The 20,450-nt window shown below is 47.1% G+C and overlaps 2 protein-coding genes across 3 annotated transcripts; one reads left to right on the top strand and one right to left on the bottom strand.

Moving 5' to 3' along the window:
* The first annotated feature begins 752 nt into the window (after positions 1 to 752).
* On the top strand, positions 753 to 16,778 carry LOC8053178 (mpv17-like protein). 2 transcript variants are annotated; one of them, XM_029994657.3, is made up of 4 exons: positions 753 to 1,274; positions 8,703 to 8,773; positions 12,671 to 12,799; positions 13,538 to 16,778. In XM_029994657.3, the coding sequence occupies exons 1-4, from the start codon at positions 932 to 934 to the stop codon at positions 13,565 to 13,567; spliced, it is 573 nt and encodes a 190-aa protein (XP_029850517.2). In that variant the 5' UTR covers positions 753 to 931; the 3' UTR covers positions 13,568 to 16,778. The 2 variants fall into 2 exon arrangements, with proteins under 2 accessions (XP_029850517.2, XP_029850518.2); XM_029994658.3 differs by lacking the exon at positions 753 to 1,274 and adding an exon at positions 1,644 to 2,068.
* LOC121048281 lies at positions 16,698 to 20,450 on the bottom strand. The gene is made up of 2 exons (XM_040504437.2): positions 19,837 to 20,450; positions 16,698 to 19,220 (listed from the first exon to the last, which is right to left on the bottom strand). The coding sequence occupies exon 2, from the start codon at positions 19,158 to 19,160 to the stop codon at positions 17,166 to 17,168; it is 1,995 nt and encodes a 664-aa protein (XP_040360371.1). The 5' UTR covers positions 19,161 to 19,220; positions 19,837 to 20,450; the 3' UTR covers positions 16,698 to 17,165.

Here is a 20,450-nt window from a genome sequence, read left to right as displayed (position 1 = left end):
CGATGCATATTTTATTTACCCGGGCCGAAAACCACGGTTATCTTTTCGCTGGAACTCCTACTTCATCCATCCAGCGTGCGTCTGCCAGGGGGGTAAAGGTGGGTGAGGAGGAGTGGCAAATCCCGTGCGCCGACATCCTGGGTCCCGAGTGAACGAACGCAAAAGAGAGCGACAGAACACGAGAGAAAGAAAGCAACGTTGCCATGGTAACGCGAAGAACAGTGATAATTTAACGTTGTAAACTAAATTATGAGCTATTCTAACGCTTATAAAAAGCAATAAACTCATTACGCTGCATTAACTTCCCTTCTGTCGAAATCTCGGAAATCTGGTGGTTGCGCAGTTTCGTATTCCTCAACCGCGCCCAGCCGCGCCCCACTGGCGAAGCCGGGTATATGGTTTAGTTTAGCGTTAACGCGAGGCCGTACATCTGCGCGCTTTTCAAAAAGAAAGCTTCGAAAGAAACGTGAATATCTTTCCACCGGTAAGTTCGTGAATTGTTGAAGTTCACGAAACTGCTCTGATGATGTAACCGTGTTTGGGACCCAGAAGGTCTGCCTGCATGATCCGCCGCTTGCGGCAGCCAGAATGTATGGGAAAATGGCGGACCTTTTCCTCTAGAGTTAGTATGTATGATCTCTATGGCGTCTGCTGCCTCTGTCTCCCCGAAGGAAGTCTCCGCCTCCTCCGTACAAACTCGGCAACACAGTTCTCGGAAACACTATCGCCAGCAACATATCAACATGGCGACTCCCATTTTGTTTCGGTTGGCCACCGCCCACAACGACATGTGTTTCGCTCAAAGTTCTCTTCATTTCGTTCATTTCCTTGTTTCACTCAACGCGACGCTCTTCGACCTTGGCACACGCCCCATTCGACGCTCTGCCACGACACACTACGACGCCGGAACCCCGCAACACACACGTCCGAAATGAGCACGATCGCGGCCCGATTCCAACGATGCCTCAACATATTCAAGCAGCGACCACTGCTCGCGAACATGGTTTCGTTCCCGACCCTCTACGTGTGCGCCGAGTTTACGCAACAGACCATTCTGATCCGCTACGGAGGCGACGAATCTCCCAAGGCGTACGACTGGAAGATCATCATGCGCTACGCCGTTTTCGGGACCACCGTCTCTGCACCGTTCCTGCACAACTGGTACCGTTACCTGGATCGCGTTCTGCCGGCCAAAGGGACCAAGGTGGCGATTCAAAAGGCGCTGACCGACCAAGCCGTCTCGTCGTCGCTCATCCTACTCGCTTTCTATCCCGGTAAGTGACGAAGTAGCTTTGGGATATTGCTATGTGCACGAATCGGGTACTGGGCGACTCAAGTCATCGAAGCCTAAGAAACCGAAACTGGACGTCCACGCGACGAAGCGGGAAAGGAGATATCACGTAAGCGGAGAGAACAGAAAAATAGATTGGCGGCGGCGGCTTTCTCTCTTTCCCTGTTTCCTACAAGGAATTCCACTTCGCTCGTCTGCCGGGAATACCGATTTAATAACTCCCAAGTGCATCAACCCCCCTGGTCGGCGTCTTGTGCGCTTCTGGTTTGCTGCAGCTGTCGCATTCAATTGGAGGCGGAGACTGGACCGATGGGACGGTACGCTTACGAGGTCATATCGATGATTAGATTCGGCGACGAAGACTGCCCTCCCTTTCGCTCCGCCGACAATCTGCGGAGTAGCACCGCCGGCAACGTCTGGAATTGCTGCGGTGCTTGTCGACGAGAGGCACCAGAATAATCATGCAGAGCGTGCGGACGCTGTTTAAGAAGCGTCCGCTGGTGGCCAACGTGGTGTCCTTCGGCTCCATGTATGTCGGGGCCGAACTGGTCCAGCAGACGATCCTCCAGAAGTTAGACCCGTCCGTGCGTGGCTACGATGTGCCGCTGGTCGGACGGTACGCAGTCATCGGGACGGGCATCTACGCCCCCGCCCTCTTCTACTGGTACCGGTACCTGGACCGCGTGCTTCCGGGCAAGATAGCAGCTGTCGCGGTCCGCAAGGCCCTCATTGACCAGGTGTGCGCGTCCAGCGCGCTGCTGGTCGCCTTCTACTCGGGTGAGACGTTTGCTACGGTGCAGGTGCGGTCAGCTATATGATCGCGAGAGTCAGCTGACCAATTCTGCAAACGCCACCATAGCGGTTGTTTTATTCGTTGAAGCCAGCTGGAAAAAAGCTGGGGTAGGACTATGCAGAGCGCAAGTTTGTCTGCTTCTTTTGCAGGGATTGCGGTAACGTGAGAATGCCGAGCTCTGATCGGCTCCGATTGAAAATTAGTGGGTAGACCTCAAAGCAAGCTGCCTTCAGGTCTACCCACTATCCTTCAATCAGAGCCAATCGGAGCTCGGCGTTCTGACGACACCACAACCCCTGCAAAAGGAACAGATGAACTTGCACGCCGCATAGTCGGTGGCAGGTTAAGAGTGAAATGGAACCTCCTCCCACCTCTTTCCACTTTAGCAGAGCAGACATAGAGTAATATACTAACGTAAAGAGTTGCCACTCCCGTAGGGTCCAGCGGATCACTTGACTATCAGTGCACCAAGTGGCTGTTGTGATGTTGGTCTCGGCTTCCTGTCTAGGCACTTCGTTCAAGACGTAGATGGCTGTTATCTGAATGGGTGGATAACCAATATAATTGATTCTGTTCGTATAAGGTGATAGCTTGTGCCACCTAGTCTGTTGTGACAAACTAGGATTTAGAATTTAGGTAGGAATGGACTGCTTAAATGCATGCGTAAATTCTAAATTCCAGAGCAGACCATGCGCAATATGCAAATATAATAAAACTGCTTCACTTAACAGATGAAAGAAGGGGACAACCGTCCGAGGGAATTGAGTGCTGCACAAATATTTATTGACCACAAAGACAACCATAACAAAGATAATTGTTCTGCAGGCATTCATAGAACTGTGTACTCCGTTTCACCGTAAGGGCGAGCAAAGGAGGAAATACAAGAGCGAGCTCGACACTTCAAACGAACCTGTTTGAAAAGTGGAAGCGTCGTCCACTATGTCCTGCGTGATGCCGGTATATTTTTCTCCAAAATTATTTTGCATATGTGTATCGGCAATGAGCAGTTCCCTTATTTTTTAAACTTTGCTTTGCTTAATTGGTTTGCAGTATGTATGTGATCGCACAAGTTTTGGCATATGCCATATAATAATAATAATTTTTATTGCATGTAAAGTATGAGTTGTCTTCTTTGCGTATTGAAGCTGTGATAGTTGGTCAACTTATGAAAGCCCCTGCCAGTATTGCAAGCATTTAACTGTTTTGCTATGCTCTTATCTATCTGAGTCACTATAGGTGGCATTCACTGGTGGCCATAGTTGAGTCCATTCCTGCTCAGCGCAAGCTTACAATAAGCTTCCACAACACTTCTGCAATATGCTTAGCCCATCGAGATTGTAGTTCTTCTCAGAAGATAAGCAGGGGCTCTTGCTGGGCCTGTGCTGTGAACACCACACTCAATTATGACACCCAGTGAACGCTGCCTATAATATAGGAGTTCTTGCATTAACACTCCACTGACTACAGTCTCCAATTTGCCTGATCAAACAATTCACACATACGTATCTCTGCTCCATTAACATATATGTATGCATTACACAACATTTAATTAGAACATAATTTTTCTATCTGTATTTCTACTACAAAAGGTCCAAAGTGGCTTGATATACAGTAAAACCTCGTTATAACAAAGTTGAAGGAGCGGTCATAATTGTTTTGTTATAACCATCAGTTTGTTATAGCCAATATCTATTTCTTTCCACTATAGCAAGCAAGGGGAATTATGATTACTTTGTTATATCCATTAGTTTGTTATATCCCATTTTGTTATAACGAGGTTTTACTGTACTTCATATGGCTATTTATTGAATTGGTGCTTTTGCCTAGGCTGGCGTTTCCACAACGGCATAAACAAACTGGGTTTCTCGCTGTGCGTGCTCATTCCGATGATCTTGGCCTGTTGCATACCACTACATATGTCAAGCATGGAATATTGTGTAGTCCTGAAAACATATGTTGGAATAAGTGAGATCTGATGTGGGCAAGGCTTGCTGCTTTTGCGGTGTCTTGAGCATTTTTGTTCACTCAGACATTGGAAGTAGTTGTTGCTTAATATCAGTCTAATATTTAAGAACAGATTTCTAAACTCGTCTGGAGATAAGCAACAAGAATGCCTTGCGACATTCTTGAATGTGAGACTAGAAGAAACCAGCTCATTCTGCTTGAATTATCCACAAAATGGCAAACATATATAGATATATGATGCGGTAGAGAACCTTTGGTGAAACAACAAGAACAGACATTTATTTCTATGTTTCAGCCTCGTCGAAATAAATCCGTCTGTCATTGTTGTTTCACCGAAGGTTCTTTATCGCATTTTAATATATATAAATGTATCTTTGTTTGTGTGTAGCACTGCTTGTGTAGTTCGACCAAACTGGTGACATGGCCAGCTCCCTTAGTATTTAAAACCTACTTGAAGTTCAAGAACAAGTATGAATTAATGAAGATTCTGGCATAAAATAGGTGAACAAATGTTCTGAAATAATAACCAGCAAGCCATATATGTGGAGTTCCTATGGAGCTAAAGGTATAAATTATCCCAGCTTGAACTGAGGACAGCGTACTACTTTCCTATTTATTGCGCTTTACAATCATTCTCTACGGTTGTTATTGGGCCTTATAGCTGTGCTAGGTTTTTGTGCTTTTTTAGCACAAACTTAATTAATTTCAAGGCCTCTGACAATGCCGCTCTGCTTGTGAATCTATCTCCCAATGCATCTGCCTTCGCTTTTCAGGTTTGTAGTCTGTGCATGCTGATATATGATGTTATTTCCTCTTGTACCATATTCTTCAGAGGTGCTCTCAGTGTTGGGGTTGGAGCATGTGCGCTTTTTTATCACATAGAACTCTCATTAATTTCACTGCCTCTGACAATTAAAACAGCTGTTTTCTAAAGCAATCTGCTGGTGCACTACATTTACATTTTATGCTTGCAGTTCATTCTCTATATGTACACGGTGCTGTTGAAAAGTAGGTAGACGCCATATAGGTAGTTCCTCTCCATATCGTTATCAACCTTGGCCTCACCAGCATTTTTCTTTTTGGTTCTAATTGTCATAATGGTTGCCTGAGCTTTTTTAGCCATTTGGTTTGCAGTTGGAACAAGTTGGTGCTTATCTTGAAGCAGCTAAAAATTTTCGACCAAGCGTTAAAGTTGGGATGAACACCTTGACGTGTGCAACTTTGCACTATGCCACAGGGGCACATGTTTGGCCGTGTAAATATGTATTTAAATATATGTGTATCAATACAAACACTATATGAATGACAGGGCACTTTTCAATTTCAGTATTCTTACACCTCCCTCATTGGTGCATCATTATATATGCGGAGCGCAAGTTCGTTTGCTTTTTGCAGAAGGGTTGCGATGATGTCAGAATGCCAAACTCTTATTGGCTGATCCAAAACAATTAATAGTGGGTGAGGGTGTCTAGCGACCGGTAAAACCGGGAAAACTGAGAATTGTCAGGGAAATTTTAATCAACGGGAAAAATCGTCAGGAATATTGTCAAAAAGCGAGCTCAGTCAGGGAAAATGAGCCAGAAACGCCGTCGAGTGCCCTGAGCAAAGACTTGAGGACTTAGGGGCAGAAAAATAGGCAATACATTCTGCTTAGAGTGGAGCGTGGGCTCTGCTCACCCGATGTAGAGTGTGCTAACCAATGCAAAAGGAACAGCTGACAAATCCAGTCCAAGCCTTGGATTGGATAGAGGGCGCAACACTAGGCTAAGTCCAGTTAGAGCTGCTAGATTTAGTAACAAATGGGAAAGCTGCAGACCTTTATCCAAAAGCCTGCATCTGGCGGCCATGCTGCCATTCGGTTAAAGGTGCTGTGCAACATTTTCAGTGCTTTGCTTAAATAATTTGGGAGTTGGTGTCTCAACCTTTCTGAAGTGAAAAACAAAAAAAAAAAACGCTTTGCCTGCATGTCCTAGTTTTTATTTTAAAAATGGACAAAGATTGAGGTTTTCCGCATTTCTCAACTCCTTCACCATCTTCCGAGTCACATGGGCTGTGACGTCAATGGGGGTGGCGCGGGGTTCCGTTGAAGCTCTCTCTCTAGAGCCATCAGTGAGCAGCGAGTACTTGTCCTTTCGCGACCGCGTGACCACGTGCTGGCGCAGCGCGAACAATAAGGTGAGAGGAGGAAAGTCTCATCCGGGTCTGGCCATCCCCGTCCGACTCTGCCCTCGTCCGCCCCCTCCGGCTTCAGGCGGCTGTTCGCGGTAGCAGATAGAGCTGACGGTTTTGTGGACCTAGGATAGATGGTGCCACTAAAACTTTGTGTAATAAAAGTTTTGTCGATGATACCAGGTTTTTGTCGTATTTATGTTGGAATGACGAGACTTGTAGAAAAGTTACCTTTTATCGAGGAGGTATTCGCACAACTTGCTATCTTTCTACAAGACCCCCATTGACGTCATGCCGCATGGTTCTCATGGCCGCCGCTGATGGCTTCAGGTCGGGGAATATTCAAATTTTTGCCTCGCAAATACTCGGCGGAATCGCAACTTCTTGAAGAAAGGAGGTTTGTTTTCTGTCCTTTGTGACAAGATGAGCAGTGTCAAAGGTAGAAAATGCCAATTCTTTCTACGTTAAAATCGTTGCACAGGTCTTTTAAAAACCAGTAAAAAAGGGGCCCTGCAAGGACTTTTTTACTGGTTTTTAATTTGCACCGAATCTAAGCACACTGAACATAGTAACTTAGTGAAACTTTTCTTTTCTCAAAATTCACTTGATTTGAAAAGTTATAGGCAAATTAGAATTACAAAAACAAGCAAAAAATAACCTCCCTCATGACGTCCTTGCTTGCTTGAGTGGCCGTGAACTAGAGGAGGGGTGGTGAGCTCAACGAGCGCTCACGACTGCCGCACTCCGTGTTGACGGTACGAGAGGGCGCCACTGAAGCATGTTCTGGATAGGCTGTATGCAGCGGGCAGCCAGAGCGGCTTTCATTGCATTTGCTGCGCGATTAAACACTAATTCGGCATGACACTTCATTGGCCACAAACGACAGCAAACACAGGGTAAAGATCAGTTCAGAATGGGAGCCACTTTGTGCTGCCATACCGCAAAATAGCCAAACCGCAAGACAAAGCTTCTCGCCGAAGGCCTTCGGAACGCTCCAAGCCTGTTGGATCCTCCGGTCCATACGACCGCAGCGCCGCCACGTACATCCGAGACCTGCGCGTGTCGGCGCCTGATCCCACTACTCCTTTCCAGTATGCGCTGCCTTTTCTACCGCTTGGTGGCGGGTATGTCGAAGGGTCATTTCTTGTTTCCGTACTTTATGAACTGCATTCGTTTCTTTTCTGATCTAAGATACTGAACAAAAACTACTTTTATAAATAATTGAAATGGTTCGCGCCACTTATATTTTGTATTTCGACCAAAAAGAAGCTTTTAGCGGCTTTGACCAGTAGTAAGCCCAGGACCAAATACACCACATTTAGCGCGCTTTCGGTACCGCGGGTCGCCCTTGTCGGTGGAGGAGGTTTCCGTGTTGTTCGGTTAAAATATGATATTTAGTTACTACCTCCGTGCCTGCTGGCTTGCCCAAACACCAAGAGACGTGGGAACTGCAAAAAAGGTAGACGCTTAAATATGATTGCAGGGCCCCTTTAAGGACGTGTGTGGTTGAGCGTCATGTTTTTATTGCGTTTCCGGAAGTGGCCACTTCACTGACGATGTCGATGCAAAGAAAGTGCACGTTTAATCCAGACGGGACGAACCCGAATATTTCGGAATATGCAAGTTGGATTAAGCTCGTGCAAAATGGTCCTCACAGTGCTCAATGCCTTTTGTTGGAATGGTCTTATATATTTAGCCGCCTCTACAGTGGTCAGGGAATTTCACCTGAAATTGCCAGTTAAAACCTAGAAAAGTCAGGGAATTACAAAACAATAATTCGCTAGGCACCCTGGTGGGTAGACCTCAAGGCATCTAGCGTTGAGGTCTACCCAAAATCCTTTCAGCCAAAGCGAGTCAGAGCTCGGAGTCATTCTGACGTCACCGCAACTCCTGCGCAAGAAGCAGACGACTTGCTCTCCGCATACGCATTCACCCCTAAGCTGACAGGGTGATGAAAGCTACATGCTTGTTTGTCCAGTCACACATTTGGTGTCTGCCACATGATCATACTCCAGCCCATACCATCACGCAGATAGCGGGGCTGTGATGAAAGGGAGGCGGTTTATGGGTCCGGCGAGAGCGTAGCTTCACTCAGCTTAGGCGTCACCAAAGGAGTACTAGTATATGTAGCAGATGAACCATCCCACTGGTGTAGTTTGTTGATGGAGGTCTGTGTCCCTGTGAGCCCCGTAAAGTACTTAATAGTAAATTCGGGGATTGTTTCAGTATATAATACTACCTGGAGAAATAGAGACTTGTGGTTGTTTTTCAAAGTTTCTGGGGGTCTCCTGAAAATAAAAATGCTTGAGGAGCCCCACTTTCAAGAGCATTCTCACGCCATGGTGCCCATTTTAAAGATAAGGCCTCGTCAAGCTGTGCTTGCTACAGCTTTTTGCCCCTGCTGCCAGCTTGACGAAGGAAAAAAAAAAAAAATTGATTGATTAACATAGCCAACATTATCCAATTTCTCATTTCTCCTTCTAGCCATGAGTGCCATGGAGGGAAAGGAGGACCTCTTTGCAGAGCTCAAGCAAAAGTTCTGGCCGACTTACAAGGTGAGGCCTTGCACATTCGTGAGTACTTAGGCAGTTGTTGGTGGCTTTCTAGGAACACGGGGTTCGGTAACTTTGTCACCACGTGTACGGAGGACGTGGTAAGGCACTTTTCGATCGCCTTACAATGTCTCTGCTCGTGTGGGTAAGGATGCACATTTACAAGCCTGTCAGAGCTACAATTACACACACTGCACATGGTTGCATGCATGGGGCATTAGTCGGATTGCAAATTCAATATATCTATTTTGATTTGGCCAGGTCTGCACATATTTTCTTAAATAGGGGGTGCTACCATTGCCGGGACTGGGAAAACAAAAGATTTTTGTCCTGTGCAAACACCCGCAGCAGAAAAAAAAAATCGTAACATGTCAGACCGATATTCTTCGTGATAACGAACAGACATTAAGTTTCTAATATTTCGGTAGGACCTCTTTAGCTGGCGCATGATTGGTGAAACTTGGCGAAACAAGTGTTTTATTCTCCACGTCCTAAAAAAAAAGTGGTCTTCCTTCTGATAACTGGAACTTATGCTCAATGGGAAAATTGTACCTGGTCCATTGGTGTTTCGTTACGGTGATTGAGGAACTGAGTAGACAATATGTAAATAGATCCGGCGCCGAGAGCAATGTTGAAAACTACAGGTCGGTGTCCGTATGACACTGTTTTCTTGACATGATTGACTGCATTTCCTGTGGCAGCCTACGGTTCCAGCTGTGTGCCTTTTAATTTTGTTTAGTTGTTGCTGGCAAAACTGTTGAGTGGGATTAGGTCTTGCAGAACTGAATTTTCCCGTGACCTACCAATCTGTGGACAGTGGAAACGGAGTGTCCGCAGTGAAATTTCTTCAATTCGTTATCACATTTTTTTAAATTTATTTTGGGCAGATAGAAAATTAATTTATAGTGATATTTGAGTGTCTGTGAACAGTGTGTCACAACAAATGAGGCAAAAGAATTTGTAGGATATAAAAATTGATGCTTACCCGTGTTTAAAACAACACATTATATTATTCCTTATTATACTCCAAAATTAGTTACGTAATTTTGGTCTGGAGAATGGTGACAGTTGCAAACAGAAGAAAATCTTATGGACGTGTGAAAACTATAAAGGGGATACCAGAAATTTAAGGATATGGTCACTCTTCATCGAATATAATATGCTTAAAGGGAAATTCCGCTCAATTTCGGGATATTGAATGATTTTACATTAAAAAGCACTAATAAAAGCCATTACGTCATTTGCTTCATGAAAAATCGGTTGTACATTGCTAATTCTTACTTTAAACAAGAGCAGAATGAGAAACCAAAACTTCGGCTCCGTCTGGCAACATTGGCCTCGGGCCGCCAAAAGCGTGGCTATCATGTGGCATGAGAGAGGCATGTGAACCGCTACGCAACGACGGGCAGGATTGGGGCGGGCGTGTGCCAGCACAAAATATCGTCTGCACCGCACTCTTCACCATGTATTGGTGTCTACGACATTCAACAACGTCTGCACAATTGCAGCATCAGTCTGCGCATGTAGTGTGAACGAAACTCCGAGAGACAATAATCACAAACGGTGAGATGACGATGGCAATTGTGATGCGGGAGACATCGGTAACCCCCAGAAGTGCGCTGCACAGGTGCGTTATGCCAATCACATGTACACCGCTGAGCGCCGAGAGGGAATGTTGCCGTCACTGTTACGCTTGCCCGGAGAAGTAAAAACAAACAAAAAGGGGTGATGATGTTTGGCTCAATGTTGGCTACGCCGACGCCGTAACCTTGACTGCGCTGTTGGTTGCGCTTCAATTCGCCTGCTAGCGTCAGCTGATTTCGGCAATTTGGCACGTTGCAAAGTTTGCCGGACCATTTAAGGAACATTTAAACAGAACTAGGTTGCAATATTTGACGTGTGGTCTTCCTAGGTAATACTGAAGAGGACTGCATTGTTCTTGCTAAACACAAATTTCAAACTTTTACAATGGATACATAAAAGTAGACTATACCGCACCAACAGACAGCCTGAGTGCATACCCGATTAGAAACCCAAAGCAAAGGATGCTGGCCAGAAGCACCAACTATGGCCGACAAACGTCAACTTTTTAAACAACTAAATCTCTCAATACAATAAATTTGAGTATACCAAGAACAGAGTTGCTATATATGGCCAATCTCAAAGATATGTGTTTTCGTTGTAATCATATCTGAATTTGTTGTTGCTGACATGCCGAAGATATACATATGTGATTGTATTCTGGATTTTTGGTTGCTTGTTTTGGTTTTAGTTTTAACACGACTAACCTTTATTGACGTTTATTTGGAGTGGAATTTATTACCGAATGAACCTATTGTTGTTTACTTTCCCTTGTTGCTTTAACGTGACTTTTTAATTGTGTAATGTTTTGTAGAATTGTTGCTATTATGTAACTATCTTGAGCTGCTGAACTTTAGGGGGCAGAGACTGTCAGGCACTATGCCTTGATCTCTGCCCCCTATGCAATAAACTGGCGAAAAGAATAAAAAAAATCATTGACTGTTAATGTAAAAATCAAGAGTCCCACAGGGATCAGTGATACAGCCCAAAAGGAGTTAAACCTCGCATCTGCAATGTTACGTCGACATAAATTATACTGCGAAATAAATTTATATGTTAGTACATTGGCAGTGTACAAAGCAGCAACATTATCCTTGAACGTACCAAAACGACGCTTTCTCAGGTTCGCAGGAAAATGTAGTGGCCACACCTATTTCAAGGAGAAACTTTAGTTTGTTTATGTCTCTACCGTGATCTACCATCTTATGCACATGACCCACCTAACTGGAAAAGCTAGCAGACGAGCTTAACAGGCTTTGCTTTGATTGTTGTTAACGATTGCAACCCCTTCTCTATGTGTATTTTTATGCTAAACCACTTTACATGCTTTGTCGCCAACTCATCCCGAGTATTTGGGCTGGTCAGAGAATGCGTGAAGCGAAAAAGGAAAGCTAGTCGAGCCTCTGAGACAATTGCAAGTCTGCGAAAAATACCCCGCTTATGTTTCTTTATTTTGAAGACAATATCTTTGCAGACTTCTGTTTGATGTTCATGAGTGAAAAAATTTAATGTGCACGTCACAACATGTATAGGCAGTATTCCCAGGCGGGCATAGCAGAGTCCATTCCTGGTGAGCGTGCGCTGATGGCGAGCTTCCAGAGTGATTTTGCAATGTGCATTCCACACCATCGAGCTTGCCAGTCTTGGCAGCCTGTAGGTGCGAGCTTGTTCTAAACATGCACACTAAACGGCGCACTCTGTTATGGCATCAAGTGAATGTCCCCTATAGGGTGTTGTGAACTGAAAGGTTCACTCTGAATTCAGCCAGAAAAATGGATGCCTGCGTGTATACAAGCTTAAACTTTTAGTAATGGCGCATTTTAGTGGTAGTTTTATCTCGTGAAATTTTACGGCATCCTGCAAAACGTTAGAAGAACTGTCTTGGCATTTTGAGTTGAAGATGCTGATGACCTAGCTAACCTAGCTGCTTGTGGCGTCTTCTGATTGAGGCAGCGAGCACAAAATGGCATCGTCTGCTTTCGACCTAGTGCCACTGTGCGTTTGCTTCACCTGTTCGGAAATGGGACCACCTTCCTTGGTTAACTCGATCCTCTGCACCACTGTCTGCCGTTACTGCTGTCAAGAGTGTTGGACTAATTTTTTCGCAGGAAGGGAGCTATGCCTTGAAACATCGCAAGGCAAAATGCACCTATAAGTACATCTCTGGTGCAAGTTCGAGCTGGCAACGGGCGGACGCCAATATTTCTGGCCAATTTTAATGCCAGCTCCTCAATCCATAACACCCTATATATCGTGAAAGAAATGTAGCCATTTAGAGGTCAAACCTGGCAAACCACCAGCATTGCGTTCCATCTGCAGCTCAGCTGTTGCTTCTGGATCCCGGCCCAATGCGTCAACTTCTTCCTGGTGCCACCGCATCTCCGAGTGGTCACCGTCGGCATCTGCTCCTTTGCCTGGGTCAACATCCTGTGCATCATGAAGCGCATGGTGAGTAGACGTCTGCGTCCACTCATGGATGCTAGGGTGAATCCGCTTATTTCCCACGTGGTATTATTGCTGCCTCATTGCGTCTTATGGAGGTGTATAGTCGCCGCAGGAAACTTGTGCAACTTCTAAATGCAAGCCAATTTTTTTTTTTTTCTGTTAGAGAGGGAGGTTTATAGACTTTTTTGTTTGGTGTATGTCACTCAAATTTTCTTAATTGTACGTTTGAGCGGACGTCAGACATTTGCTGAAACGCAAGAACAGAATAATGTGGAGCTCTTTATGAGAAAAAAAAATATTTTACAATTGGTACGAAGCAAGATCGATCTTTAAAGGGAGCTTTTGATTTGTTTAGGAGCTGTATGCAACACAGAACTGAAAACTTTTTGCAAGCATGTGCATGCAAAATACCTCTCCTTTCGACCCAATTGCTCATGCCGTAAGACAGTTCCAAAGTCTTAAATCCTTAACAAAGCCAGTACACCTGCTGAAGAAACATTCGTCCTTTGCTCATTTCTGCATAAATGCAGGCCTCAAAACCATGAAACACAAGCCTGCCGTCAACTTTCTACTTTCCTCTTTGGTCGTTTCCGCCTTCTCCTCCTGTTGTCTTTTCGCCCACTTTAGTAACCGTGCATTTTGGGAAAGGGGTCTTCGGCCCCACGGAAAAATCCTGGTTCTGCATACGTATGTGTGCCGGGACGAACCGGCTCAAAATCGTTTGCAAAACTTCCCTTGCAGCACATCGCGCCCCAAAAACAAGACCCCTGAAGGTCAGTGCCAAACCCCCGAGGAACCGACGTCCACGCCGACAACCCCGCGAGATGTCGCCGAAACGGCCCCAGCCGCCGACCAAGACCTGTCGTGTTCTCGGGCCGACGGCCGTGCTCCAACGTTCCTCCAGGAAGACTGGCCTCAAGCGTGGCATAGAGCCAGCTTTCGGGCCTCGCTTGCTGCAGATTTCCGCCCTCCGAAGCGAGAATCGGCCACGCAGCATTCCAACGCATCAGTCCGTCTATATGTTTTTGGCTATGCGGAGTGCAAGTTTGTCTGCTTCTTTTGCAGGGGTTATGGTGACATCAGAATGCCGAGCTTCGATTGAAGGGTAGTGGGTAGGCCTCAAAGCAACTCTGCCTTGAGGTCTACCCATTATCCTTCAAGCAGAACCAATCAGAGCTCAGCATTCTGACATCACTCCAAGCCCTGCAAAAGGTGCAGACGAACTTGCCATCCGCAGTCACAGACGGGATAACAACGACGGGGCATCTTTCTTGAATGCCCGGCCTCGAGTATGCACTCGTTGCCTTCCCCAGTGCTTCGGCCGTGCACGCACGCTCGAAGCCAACGAGGCACCGAAGCGTTATCGAAGGAAGGGAGCTCCCTGCCGTTCCCGCCCCGTTGGTGAATGCTGCGTTTGATATGCCGAATTAATTTTTTTGTCCAAGTTCGAAAATGCAGTGCTGCTGAATCTTCGTTAATGGCGGCGGGAATCGGACGCCTCCACCGGGGATCAAACTATGCACCGCTCGTTCAGATGGATCCTTTTTGTGTCGTCGTTCTCACAACGGATACCGTTGTAGAATCAAAGAATAATTTATGTGTTTTTGTAACCTTTTTTTACGTAAACTCGATAAGGGCACGCCCATCTCGCAGGACCGTGCTGCGTAGCCGTAGCCCGACGAAAGTTTGGCGTCGCGTTTCCAAGTCGACAGGAGAGACTGCTCGTGCGTGAACGCACCACGACATGCCTTTCGAAAGAGGCAAGGTCTTTTTTGACGACCCTCTTATAGCTCAGTGCCTTCTGTTCGGCGAGTTGGTGCAGAATCTTTTAAAACATGGTGGCCCTCGCAGGTGTCTGTAAGCACCATCATGCCTTTAAAGACTCTTTTTATGATAGAGAATATTTTTATGCTTCCGTTTCTCCCAAGTGCTTTACGAACTGTGGCAAAGTGACAAACAACTTTCGAAGTATCTTCAGAACCCGTGTCACTTTGATGTCTGCGGCGGCCTTTTTGGAAATCCATACTCTGGAAGCACACTTAGTTCTGTGAATAACCTTAGGATGTCCTTAGGGTGTCCTAATGTTCTAGGATGTCCTATAAACATCCACAGGACATTCTAGGGACATCCTAACGACATCACAGAACTAGGTGTGCTGCTAAAAAGTAGTTCAGTTTTGTGATCATGCAATGGGGTGTAGTTTCGCCGAGCGAACAAGCGGCCAGTGCCGCTTGCCAACGTAAGAAAAGCCACCTTTGGGCAAGCATTGCCCGTTTGAGAGTACATGTCGCCGGTCAGCGTTGTTCACGTGTAATCGTTGCCCACAGTGTGTAATTTGGCGTATTTGCGAACAATGTTTATCATACATTTCCCTGGCGGTTCTAAGCGACAAGTACGGCAACATGCAACAAAGCTCATTACAGAATTTCATGGCGCCCCTAACCACCCGAGCAAAGCGACAGAACGGGAAGCTTGCTCGCAAGTCTGCTCGTTCAATAGTATGAGGACTGGTCCACTCTTGCGTTTGCCGACAGCCTACTGCACTGCAACCGATTCTCAAGCCACTCAAGACTATTTACAACCAGCTCGGCTTAAAAACCGGTTGGCCGTAGTCAAACGCAAGTGTGTAAACAAGTCTCTAGGCTGCAGTTTGTTTGTGTGTTGAAGTTAACCACTTGACTGCCAATCACGAGCGTCACTCACGCTGTCCACTATGAACTAGCAAGCCCGAAGAGTGCCTAGTTTTTCCGTTTCGAAAGCCGTTTTGTAGACTCCACAAGAGAAGGAAGCATACCACTATTGCTCCCACACCTTCAGGTTACTTTGTCATTTGTTACAAATTTTCACCACTAAACTCCATTTCCCATAAAAAATATATATATATATATATACATTTTGAGATTTTTAAGTGCAAGGATGGACAACAAGGCCTCGTGCAGGTGTCTGCTCTAGTCCAATGAGATTGGTGGATACTTTTTACTTGAGAGTGGCGAGTGTTCTACAGTGCAATCCACTAAGAACGATATTGAGAAAACCTGAAAATTCAATTGTTATAACCGATTATCATTGTATCTGGACTAGAAACTGCTTGTTATAAGCTGTACAGTCGACTTATTAATTCAAACTTGCGGATAATTTAAACTAACATGCAGGTCCCATCTTACGCGTCTCTATGGGAGAAAACTTATGATAATTCAAACTTTGCTTGATTCAAACAAATTCCCCCCCCCCCCCCCCCCCCCCGATTAACGATATTCGACTGTACAGCATTAAGTGGATCAGACTGTACCATCCTCAGTGACGAGTTGTGCCACCTCTCCAATGTCTCAAAAACTTCATTTAAAATTGGCAATCCGTATGAAAATTGAAGGCAACATTCATTTGTTGTCCTGTTGTTTGAATGGACACATCGCATGGCCAGGAACTGGTAACAAAAACAGCAAAGAGCATCTGAAGGCCAAGTAAACGTTTCCCTCAATTTTCGTGCGAACTGCACAATCTAAATTAAATTTTGTTGTACATTTCATAAAAAAACGAGTATGCTAATGAGTTAACCTTCAAAACGCATGGACCTTAATACTAGGTCTGGGAATTTCTGCTAGACAACTTTTTCTCATCTTAGAGCTAGTCCAGTAAAGGAACCATCCGCAACATGTAAATGGCTGCAGCATGCAAAAAGAAAGGCCTACTGGCAGAATTTTGGTTCTTAATATAGACAAAAAAAATAAGACCGAAAAGCAATCATTTTTTTACACCACATGCAACTTTTATGCGACGGTATTAAAAAGAGAATGTAAATTCATGTTAGTCAATGAAACCGTCTGAATCCTCCGAGCACCTGTCTGCAACTTATTGAAAGTGCCTGTGTCCCCGTCTAAGGGACAGATGACAACGAATCTCATCCAATGAAAACAAATGTTTACTCTTTTCCCCTCCCATACCCCCAACAGTTAACAGAAATAAAGGACATGTTATTGTTTTCTCCCAAAAGTGTCCTCACTATATAATACAAAAGCTATGCTCCCTGGAAAATAACTATAAACACCGACTAGTATGGAAGTGGACCATCTTTGGCTTGCGACGTGGTTCAGTGGCCACGTTAGCACTGCCCACTCGTGGAGAGCTTGTGAAAGGTCGCCGACCCTTGCAATGACTGGATGCAATGTTCCCAAAATGCCTCGTGATATACGATGCCCTAAGCACACCCCAAAAAGCGCGCAGAATGTCCGAATAGTATCTTGACGCCACTCTGAAATGCACACGATGCACGGCAAAGAGGAAGCGTCTCCGAAACGTTGCAGGGACGTTGTCGGTGTCGAGACGATTCCAGTGGACCGTTCAGTCCGCCGTTTCTGTTCGTCTGAGGAAATCAGGACGATGTGTCACCGACTGCGGCCGCCTGTCGTTCCAGGGGCTGCATCTCTTCTTCCGACTCGCTCTCGGAGTTTGGACTTGTCGGGTCCCAAAGCAGCCGGTCATAACTCGGCGGCCTAGGTGCCACGAAGTGCGTCACCGTAAAGACAACTGCGCCTCCAATCATCCCGACGACAGCGCAGAGTCCGAGGGCAGACCGTGTTCCCATCCACGCCGCCGCAGCTCCGCCCAGGATTGCTCCGACGCCAGTGCCGATCCCGCGGTGGCAGACGGCAAGTGCCGCAAGCACGCATCGCTCGGCGTCGATACCCGTGGACGTTCTCCGTGCCCACCGCTCGCACGCAAACCACAGTAGCACAGTCGATGGCGGCGACAACAGCTGCGCCATCGCTGCGAGCTGCCAACCGGACTGGACGTAGCAGGCGCAGCGAGCAGACGTGCAGATGACCGCGAAGACGAGCCAGCCGTGCAGCCGCCCCGGAAGCCCGCCAGCCCTGACCAGAAGCAGTGCCGCAACGCGGGCCACAGCGCGTGCCATGATTACTGCGCCGAGCGCGTTGCTGTGGCCACCTTCTTCGAGATGCCAGAGGAAGAAGGTTCCTTCTACACCGGCGAGTGCACCCAAGAGTACCAGGGTGGTCGCCATCAGGGCACCCTCACCGCCCTTCAGAGCATCCACCACTCCCCGACATGTCCCAGCCGACGTCCTCCTCCTGACCGCCTGCTGGGGCTCTGGAAAAAAGGCGGCCAGCGGGAGGGACATTGAGACCAGCGCGCCGAAGACCAGGAGGTACACCTCGGTCGAGCTGCCCCACGTCGACAGCGGCACGCAGGGGACCTGCGTCGCCACAACAGCAGAGATGCCCACGACCACAGCAGACACGACGGCGGCGTGCGTGCGGTGCGCATTTGCTTTTTCGGTGGTGTCAATCTCATCCAGGAAGCGGAAGAAGGACTCGTTGGCCGCTAGTCCTGCCAGCGAAAGCATTGACTCGCCGAAGACCACGATAAGGGTGACCAGGAGCAGTATGGAGTGGTCGAACTGTTCTTCCAACTTGGCTTTCGGAGGAATAAGGCAGTCTGGATCCGGCGACGATCCGTCGCAGCTTGGACCCTGCGTCCGACCGTCTCCCACTCCAAGTCCAGATGAGGCATTCTGACGCACCGCCGTCGTGGTATGCGGAATATGTTCTGGAGGAAGGACCTTCTTTCTGCGCTGTCCTGGAACTCCAGCTTGTCTGCCAGTGCCATTTGATTCCGGTGCAATCATTGCACTTTTCTCAAGCAGTGCATCTGGTCTGGTGGGCTTTGTAGTTGGCCTTGCAGTCATTAGGGTTATTTCCAATCCTCCGTCTGCTTCCCTATGAGGCCTGTTACGATTATCTGTGTGACGATCCGCATGATGCTCGTTACTACTATTCTGCTGCACTGCTGAGGGAACTATCACGGTGGCAGCGGTAGTTGCGCTAACTGGCAGCGCCGTTGGCATTGGCTCGTAGGTTCCGAACGAAGCCACTCGCAGAGAAGACGGCTTGGCCGACGTCCCAACAGTAGACACTGGCTTGGCAGACGTGCCTCGATGACTGGTAGGGTGAGCTTCCCACGAACTCGGTGACAGGCTCGCACTAGTCATTGCTGCCGTCGGTACTTTGAGGTGAGCCTGAGAGCATGGCGATGTCAACTGGTACTGACTGGACATTGGCGGTACCATGAGCAGGGCGATGTAGCAGATGGCAGCAAGGGCGCTGGAGGCGAGGAGAATGCTCCTCCAGCCCTGTCGTCGCCATCTTGGTAACCATACAACCGACGGCACGAAAGCAGCAGCAAGGAACGCAGCAATGCCTATCACGGCGCCTGCATGAAACGCATTCAGGGAATGGTGACGGAGGTAGATGGGTACGAACGGGTCGAGGCACGCTCTAGCCGCGGCATCGAGGCAGAAGAACGCTGCTGCTACCGTCTGCGAAGATCTCACGTTGTACTGGCTCATGGCAACGGCCTTGTGCACAGCAGACTCGCTCGTGTCACTTCTTCACTGTCAGCCCCTCCTCTGCAAGCAAAACGAAAATTATGAAAAGGTAATCATAAAAAGGGGTAAGTTGAGCTATATTTAGACACGTCAGGCGACCGAGGAACAATCAAATGCATAAAAGAACGCGACTGGCACGAATTAAGAGAGTGCCACTCTTAGAAAAACATCTGCCTCCCGTGTCACGTTTTTAGCCTATTCACAGCAGTTCACAAACAACCGCAAAAACTCGCAGCTCCTAACAGCGCCCACGGGTCTTTTGAGTCGTCATAACACGTCGACCAGACACGAGCGGTCTTTAAAACGTCGCCACAGAAATGTACAAACTACGCGTTACTTGCTCGTTCTTTTTGTTTGTTTGTTTTTTAGAGCCAAATTGAGACGCTTGTTTGCGAACACCCACTATATCGTTCACACAGACCGTGGTTCGACACGCTACTGCTTTTACACGTTTTATCGCATCGCTTCATGCCGTTCTTCAGAGCGAAACCTTAGTTTCCGACAAGAAAAAACAAAACGAAGATAAATATTTGATATGTTCACGCGTGTAATCTTTCAACGCGTGTAATCCGTGCACGCGTTTACAGAAATAATTCTTCGTAAGAGATCAAAATTCGGTGCAGAAATAGTACTTTACCCGCTGCCGTAGCTCCTTGGCAAGTTCGCGGGGTAGGCGTATCAGCAGTTCCGAACCCGCCAGTGGCGTCGAAGGGGCACAGTCCGCTCAGTCGCACCCCTAGCATACCTTGGAGACTCGTCGTAACGTCCAAAAACGAAAGAAAATCCAGTGCTACACGGTACACGCTCAGCCCGCTTCGCGTGTCAGGCTGTCGCACGTCTGTTTGTAAACCTGACACCGCTGACACCACTTCTAGGCAAAGCACCACGCATACAAACCAAGCGAAAAAAAGATAAACAAAAAATGTCAATATCTGAGAAGGTAAAAGGCAGCCAAGTAGACAGCAAACTAGTCCGCGGCATCTTTTCGAGCCAGCAAAATAGCTGTCTACTTAGTTCGGAAGAACACGAGGAACAAGACAAATTTGTTCAAGTCGTCCCACTGCGCGCAGAGCCGCAGCCAAAACGTGGAAGATGGCGGCGGACGCGGGGGATCATACAATTAGCCGTAGCCGTCAGAAGCCGGTTGCTTTTCGCGTGGATTGGCCGGAATGGCATGGCAACGACGTAGTTCGTGTCGCGGGCGGAAGTTGACATCGGAAGTGACGTCGGTGATGCCAGCGTGTCTTGATT

The sequence above is a fragment of the Ixodes scapularis genome, unplaced genomic scaffold (assembly GCF_016920785.2).
Source record: "Ixodes scapularis isolate PalLabHiFi unplaced genomic scaffold, ASM1692078v2 PGA_scaffold6__148_contigs__length_123643588, whole genome shotgun sequence".
NCBI classification, from domain to species: domain Eukaryota; kingdom Metazoa; phylum Arthropoda; class Arachnida; order Ixodida; family Ixodidae; genus Ixodes; species Ixodes scapularis.
The sequence above is the reverse complement of the archived record's forward strand: the minus strand, read 5'-3'. Positions and strand labels throughout refer to the sequence as shown.